General features: G+C 37.3%; 1 protein-coding gene across 1 annotated transcript in view; it reads left to right on the top strand.

Moving 5' to 3' along the window:
* Positions 1–260: 260 nt before the first annotated feature.
* Positions 261–8,117, top strand: part of LOC103771650 (HEAT repeat-containing protein 1-like) — a gene marked incomplete at its 5' end in the record, with an annotated part of 14,189 nt that continues 6,332 nt past the window's right edge. Inside the window, 9 exon segments of the mRNA XM_008938953.1 lie at positions 261–390; positions 676–797; positions 2,093–2,221; positions 3,414–3,644; positions 4,318–4,444; positions 5,504–5,670; positions 6,149–6,195; positions 7,030–7,153; positions 8,039–8,117. The exon segment at positions 8,039–8,117 is cut by the window's right edge and continues 14 nt beyond it. Coding sequence (XP_008937201.1) covers positions 261–390; positions 676–797; positions 2,093–2,221; positions 3,414–3,644; positions 4,318–4,444; positions 5,504–5,670; positions 6,149–6,195; positions 7,030–7,153; positions 8,039–8,117 — 1,156 coding nt within the window.

Below are 8,117 nucleotides of genomic sequence, written 5' to 3'. Positions count from 1 at the left end.
TTATGACTTGGCTTTACATAGACTGGCAGTCATACTTCAGGTAATCACCTTATACTCCTGACAGCACTTTGAGAAATGTTTTTTGTCAGACCAGTTGATGTATTTGAAAAAAAAAAAAGATAGACTTTTTGGCTAACGCTTTTCAGGAGCTGCAATTTAGAACTTCTCTAGAATGAAGATAGCAGCTTCTTATTTCTATCTTTATATGCAGTTTGGTCACTTTTTTTTTTGTCTCCTTTTTTGATTTCTATTTTTTTTCCTGAATGTATAGGTGTCTGGAACCTATGGCATCAGAAGAAGAAAATATGGAATATACAAAGCAGCTTATCCTCAGCTGTCTGCTAAGCATCTGTCAGAAATTGTCTTCAGATGGTAGCAAGATCCCAGCAGGTAAAAATTGCCAGGCCTATTTCTTGGTACTTCTCTCACCAGTACATCATTAAAACAATGACCTGTAACTTTTTTCCTTTTTTTTGAGGAGAGATGGATTCCTCTGTAGAGAAATACAATTGTATTTGTATTACAAATGTAGAGAATACAAGTTTCCCTTATCAGTCATTTTTTGTAGATCCCTTAGGTGTTGTCTGCAAACTGAAACCGGTGCATGAGTGTACTGTTTATTCCTACATGGTTAACTACTAAAGTGTTAATTAGTGAATATTTTTTTACTTGCAGATGTCCTTGACAAGGAAAAATTCAATGTGGAATTGATAGTTCAGTGCATCAGGATATCCAAAATGCCCCAGACACATCACCATGCACTGCTTCTCCTTGGTGCTGTTGCTGGCATGTTTCCTGTAAGTAGTACCTGAAATTTATGTGTCAGTTCTTCAGGTTCCAAGCATTGGTGAACACACAGAGCTGTTCTGTGTGGAGGAACCCCTGCCTCACCTTTCCAATATGGTCAAAGTTCTCGTGCATTGCTTTTTCTTTCCCCTGCTTTTTTTATATACAAGAGAGAAAACATCTAGCCTAATAGCAAACATATTCTTATAAGTTTCTGTCTTGTGCAACGCTAAGAAAAGTAGCTGTAGTTGATGATAAAACCAGGTCAGTCTGATTTTAATTGACCAAGAAAGAGGCTTTCTCTTCTATGGATTGAAACTTGACTGTACACTCTCTTCTGAGTAGGATTCTTTTGCTTTAAACCTACAAAAGCAGCAAAATGTGTCCAGATGTATCAAACTCAGTTTGCATCTTTATCTTTACCTCAGTACTTTCTCCACAGATTTGGAATAGATAGGACTTTTCCCAAAAGGCAAAACTGGAATGTTTTTGACAAATTTGTGAAGGATTTGTGTTTTTTATTGTTAGGGTTTTTTTTTTTTTGTCGCCATCTTACTGCCATCAACTACTATAGAACCAAGTTTTAATTCTAAATTAGTATGGCTTTTACAAGATTTTCAAGATCAGAGTAAAAGGAAATATTTTGTATGAGTCTTATCTCTCTTTAAATCTGAAACACTCCTTCAGCTCACTAAAACTGAATGAAATGTTTCCATAAATTCTGGCAAAGTCTAGGAAACAAACTTGATCTGGTGACACCTCTAATCCACCCCTTTTAAAATTAATTTCTGTGATTACAGTCTAGCCTCAAAAAAAAAGCCAAAAATTAAAATGAGCATGGTTTATGTTGTCTGACTGTAGGTAGTGCAGATGTTTTACAGATATAAAAAGGGTGAGTGGGAAGGGTACGAGGCTGACTGGAGTGTGGATCATACTCAGATTTGCACTTCTGCGAATCTCCCTGTAGCTGGTTTTGGTTATCATACCACCATGGCACAGAGTTGAGGAGTACAAGGTATATTTCAGCAGACTAAATTCTCCATCTCCACTCTTTAATTACTTGCTTAGAAGTTTATCTTTGGTTTCTCAATAATATTTAGAACTCTAACAATCGCGCAATAAGTAGCTCTAGGGAACACTATACATTTTAAATTAGTTCAGTGGTGATTTTGGAAGGTACTAATGATTGTCATTTTCTTTTATAGGAATCTAGTGGCATTTGTGGGAAGGAGAAATGCTTTAGGGTATAATATGGAGAGCAGCGCAGTTCAAAAAATAAACTGATCTCTTCTGTCTTCATTTCCAGGATAAAGTTCTGCATAACATTATGCCCATTTTCACATTCATGGGAGCGAATGTCTTGCGTTTGGATGATACCTACACATTCCAAGTAATTAATAAGACAGTGCAGATGGTTATTCCTGCTCTTATACAGGTAAATATGCCTACTTAATGGAAAGGAATAGAAAAAAGTGAACAACAAGATCAATAATTAAGTAAATGATTTGGAATACCAGTGGTAGAATAAATTGTAGCCTATTCTAGGATTAGCTTTAGATAGATATAAAATTATCTATAATAACTATATTAACAGACTGCTTGTCTGACCAACTCTGACTTCATCAGACTACTGCCTCTTTTTAATCTTAGGAGCTCCTGCTCTTAAATAGTTTAACCAAAACAGTATCATAACTGTACCAAAAGGGACTCAAAACATACTTTTAAGTTCAAATTTTTCACTGTCTCATTAGCAGGTGGTTCAGTAAAGGAACTGCTGGAAATAAGGTTATTAGTCCTATAATAATATGTCACGGTCATATCAGTAGTAGACACAGTCTGATGGAAGTGGAAGGGTAAAATATCTGACAAATGCTTTTATTCTTCCAGTTGGTGTTTGCATGGGTTTTCTTGGTTTTGTCTGGACATCTCAGACAAATGGTTATAAACCAAATGAACGATACATCAGGGGAAATTTTTTTCTTCAGTCCAATTTCACTTGCACCTAATAAATTTTAATTCATCATTCATAGCTGTAAACATGGAAAATTACATATACATTTCTTACATAAAAATGAATTTAAAAAAAAACCCTTCATCTAACAGTGGGCTGGGGATTTCCCAGTACTTTTTTTTTCAACAATATCTATATGCATTTTGCATCACCTTGCAAGTCTCTGTTAGGGAAATGAGGTTGCTGTCTCATCTTTTTTTTTTTTTTTAATTCTTATTTAAAATCTTTCATAGCAGCCATCACAAGTTTCTGTGACAAATTGTTTATGGAACACACAATTATTGCATGTGGGGAGAGCCTAGTGTTGCTTACCTGAGATCACATAGCATACTTGTATTGTTTTAATAAGGCCTTGAATCCAAGACCCTAACTATCAGTCTTATAGACAAAATTTTTATAAGGATGTGGCATTGCTTTCCCTTGAATATGTTCTGCTTGAAGCTTGTTCCTTAAACACTGGAGAGGAACTGTGTGTTTGAAAACTGGTTATTTTGGAGCACTCATTTTCCTTGAGATTATGCTTTTGGTAATGCTGTTATCAGGCACATAGTGCTTTCTCTCATTTTCTGAATTTACAAGAAGGAACTTGTGCCCCTGCTTGCCTGTTTGTACGTAGGCTGAAGACAGTGATTTGTCAGAGTCCTCGGGAAGTGTGGAAGAGGTGGTGATAAAGATCATCCGTGTGTTTGTGGATGCCTTGCCCCACGTGCCAGAGCACCGGCGCCTGCCCATCCTGGCCCAGCTGATCGCTACGCTGGGAGGAGAGAAGTTCCTTTGGGTCCTCCTGGTGCTGCTGTTCGAGCAGTATGTGACCAAAACTGTGACTGCCACATCAAGCACAGACAAGGTTAGAAGACCAGTAGGGTCAGCTTCTTCCTCAAGAGGCTGATCTCCCCTTTTCTGTTCTTGGTCTTGCCTTTAAGAAGGTGCACGATGAGCCCCTGGGTTATTCTTAAATAAGTATTGAGCTCTGAGCTTGCACTATAGCAGAACCTGATGGTGATTGTTGACTATGATTGTATTGCAGGTACAGCATTGTTTTGTCCTGGAGCCTGAACAGTAAATCAGATTGTATTGTACAACAAGCCTTGACTTGAAGAGCTGATAACCTAATTATGAAGTGCTTCAATATTTTTCAAGTTGGGTTTTTTTCTTTAACTGTATTTATGAAGCGTGATACTGGTCTTCCTGTACAGACCAAGATAAAAACCCTACTATGCTTTTGTGTAGGCAGGCCCTTGGATTTACTGTAAGCATAGTTTATGGGGAAAACTAAAAGAATTATTAAAGAAAGAGTGGTGAAGAAAATACAGTCTGTGCTGCAGGAGTTTGATCTCATTCTACACCCTCTGAATTATGTTCTCTCAAGTAGCTTGCTGCTGTTACCCTTTTTGATAATCCTGTCAGTATCCTGTTCACCATGGCACGAGGAGGAGTTTTTGAATCTTTTTATCATTATTACTCATTTTTTTTCCTTTAATTCTTTATATATTTTTTTGTTGTTTCTAAACCACAAACAGGATGCTGTTCTAGAGGCAGACATTGCATTTTGGATTTCCATCTGTTGCGAATTCGATGTACGTTGTCAGTTCCAGAGCATGATGAAAATAATCCAGTACTTGACAGAGCTGCCAGAAAACAAAGAAGGTAACCACAAAACAACACCAACAAACACGTGTAAACCTTCCTATTACAAGGGATAATGGTTTTAAGCTGAAGGAGGGTAGATTTAGACTAGATATAAGGAAGGAATTTTTTACAATGAGGACAGTGAAATACTGGCACAGGTTGACCAGAGGAGTGGTATATGCCCCGTCCGTGGAAACATTCAGGGGCAGGTTGGAGGGACCTCTGGGCAAGCTGATCCTAGTTGAAGGTGTCCCTGCTTATTGCAGGGGTGTTGAACTAGATGACATTCAAAGGTCTTTTCCAACCCAAAGCATTCCATGATTCTATCACTCCTCCAGACAGAAGACTAAGGGATAAAGAATCACTCTGAGTTTTTTTCTTTTTTAATCAAACAACTAAGATATGTGATTACTTTTTTTTTTAAATGGTTTTATTTATGGATGAATATAAGTACTTAGAATCAAACAGTAGTTCTCATTTAGAAGGTACAGGGAAATAATTTAGTTGAAATAAAAAGCTGTTACTCATAGACAAGATCACAGGGACTACCAGTCATTTCTGGATGGTTTTTAAAGTTTCGTTTCTTTCTACTACAGTATAGTGGAACAATCCTTAAACAATATATTTCAATACTTTTCCAGTAGGGGAAGGTGGGTGAGGGTTATTTGCTTCTTTTTAATTTATGACTTGCCATATTTGTTGTTTGAATACATTCAAAAGGACCACATAATGACACTGAAAGCTATTTTCTCAAATCTGTGATGCACAGTGTATGTGGTCCTGCCTCAAAAGTGTCTCATGTTTGTAGCCAGTGCACTATAGCTTTAGCACCAAGAAAAAAAGATTCTTGATGTAAAAATGATCAGGTGAAACAGCATTATTTCTTTTGAGGCTGTTGAAATGAATTCATCTTCTGTTGTACTTCAGAGCATCTTTTTTTGAAGTTTGACAAGGTTTTGGATACTGCAGAATGACTACCGTTGATAGGCATCCTGACTGTAATTTCACTTTCTCTAATCAGAAATCAAATGTCTTTTTCGCCTGGATGAAAATTTGTTTTGTGAACGTTTTCAGCAGATGATCCTGGGCCAAAAAAGTCAAGAACATGCAAGACAAAGCAAAAAAATCAGGATGGGCAGCTCTTTAATGTGGAGTCTCACTCAGACAAACAACTTCGGCATTTCAAATTCTTGTCAGTCTCCTTCATGTCACAGCTTTTATCCTCACAGAGTTTTGTGAAAAAGGTAATAATGACAGATTGCTTTTAATACAGCTTTTTCAGACAGACTCTATTTCTGTGAGGAGTGAATAGGTAAAAAAGTGAAATTCTGGCCCCAGTGGATTCACACTGGATTTATGGAGACCTGGATTTCACTCACAGTCTGAATAAATTCCCAAGTTTGATGTGGGACTCATAACTCTGAGAAGACAAGATAAATGTTATGAATTTTAGGCTGTGGCTCTAGGTGGAAGTACTTCCCTGTTTGTCAACTGTACATCATCCACCAGCATGAAAGGTACTTGCTGCTGTGAAAATCTATGCCTGAGATTTTCACATTTCCTTCTTGAGTGATGGCTTAAGTGCAGATATGGAGAACTCATAGTTACCATGGTAATGGACATTTCATTCAGAACAAACACATTTGTGTATACTGGGATATTAACTTAATGAGGTGATGTAAGTTCTACACTTAGTATTTTCATCCTTCCTTTTTCAACCAGATAGTTGAATGTGAAGAAACAGAAGAGCTGCAGAAGTTGGAACAGAGGTAAGCCTTAAATCTGTTCTTCTCCTATTTCTAGATTTTACTGCAACCTGGGAATATTTAAGTGTAATCCCATTAGAATATTCTTCTGCCAAGGATACTTTTAATGTTGTCCTCAGCCACAGGCAAGTTACTGGGTTTTGTTTTGGTGGTTGTGTTTTTTTTAATATGATGTGGAGTTCTTTTATTTCTGAAAGATTGTTCTGTCCACTCTCTCTGTATTTCTGATAGTGTTTATTTATATGCTTGGCCATAATTGTTACACTAGTGATGATGGATTCTCTAAAAGAATTCCAGATTTTTAGCAAACCGTATCAATTTATTTGTAGGGAAAAAAAAATATAAATGGTTATTCAGAGGTGCCCCCGTGTTGTGTAAGAAAATTGCCAGTAATCACAGATCACAGTTGTAGTTATTTGGATATAACAGCCAGTGATGCCAAATTGTGGAGCTTAACTTTTATGTTTCTTCTGAGTGAAAATTTGTGGAGCTTGATTTTTATGTTTCTTCTGAGTGAAAAAAGTATGTAGGATTTATTTTAAATGCTGTGTTCCTTAAATGCCCAGATTGTTTTTGTTTCAAAGTAGGGTTCTTAAGTAGAACTACTGTTGTGTGTAGATGCTAATTTGGGGGTATCAGGTAGACTTCTTTAATGTGCACGATGTTCTTTTTGCCATAGCTTTTCTATAATATGTAGATGTGGTCTGCTAGTCTCTCCATTAGGTGTTTAATTTTCTTTGATTGCTGCTGTTCCGTGAATTTTTATGCTTTACAGTAATAAAGTCAACTTCTTTAGTGTCCTTGTTGCTTACTAAAAGGTGCTTCCTTTCCATCTAGGCTATTAGAAGAAGTTCTTCGCTATATAAACACTGTGGCATCTTCAGTGGAAGCAAATGTGGACAAGCCAACAGCCAAATTTTGGAGGGTTCTGCTTAACAAGTCCTATGATATGCTGGATAAGGTATGTCTCATTTAGCCCTCATGTTAGCAGTGGGACATTTCTGCTTTTGCTTGTTAATATGATTATAACGTTTGTAGGATTTCATGTTGGATTAGTACTAATCTGTCCTGGATAATCTGTAACCTGGTGCATCATTGTTTAAATTTATCTAACAACTTCAGTAACTACAGTTAACAGTTTAGGCAGAACCACCAGAAAAAAAAAAAAAAAACAACCTTATTTCCTCTAGTTAGTATTCTACTGGCCAGATGCAGCTATTTCACTGTCTGTCCAGTGGAGAAGAGTTACTTTTGGCAGCATTTCTCACTGTTAACTCATAAAATGATTTAACTAGTGCTAATGGCACTGTTGTCTGTTTCTACATGGAATTTAAATGGAGGGGAAAAAAACCCTTATGGTTTTCTTTCTAGTCTTTGTCTGGTCAGAAGTATATATGTAGAATTGGACTGGCTATCTTGTATGCTCCACACCATGCAACATCTTTCCACAGCTTCAGTGTTTTGGGGTTTGTTTTTTTTTTTTTTTTGCCTGTGAAGCATATTCTAGTTTTAGTGATGCATATGCACAGGGCACTACCAGAAGTATTTTAGAGTAAGGAGGAATTGCTCACCACTGTAGCCAAAAGGAATTGCTGAAGAAACCTCGGAGCTAGTGGATAATGCATGGCTGTTCGGCAGCCAGAGAACATAGATGAAGTACTGTAACTGGAGCCTGCTTTGTTGTCTCGCTCACCTCCAATGCAGCTTTGCTAGCCTGCCATCTCTTCTTTCATCCTGAAACCCTTATGGGAAATGGAGAAGAGTTTGTCTGTCTGATTTGGAGGCTATTATGTCACAGCGCATGGAAGAGTATTTATGGCATTATTCTGTTTGTGTTTTCTTGTAGGTCAACGCCTTGTTGCCAACAGAAACCTTCATCCCTGTAATTAGGGGACTGATGAGGAACCAGCTCCCGTCTGTGAGAC

Source organism: Merops nubicus, unplaced genomic scaffold (assembly GCF_000691845.1).
Source record: "Merops nubicus isolate BGI_N331 unplaced genomic scaffold, ASM69184v1 scaffold37664, whole genome shotgun sequence".
NCBI classification, from domain to species: Eukaryota; Metazoa; Chordata; class Aves; order Coraciiformes; family Meropidae; genus Merops; species Merops nubicus.
This window is presented reverse-complemented; position numbering and strand designations above follow the sequence as displayed.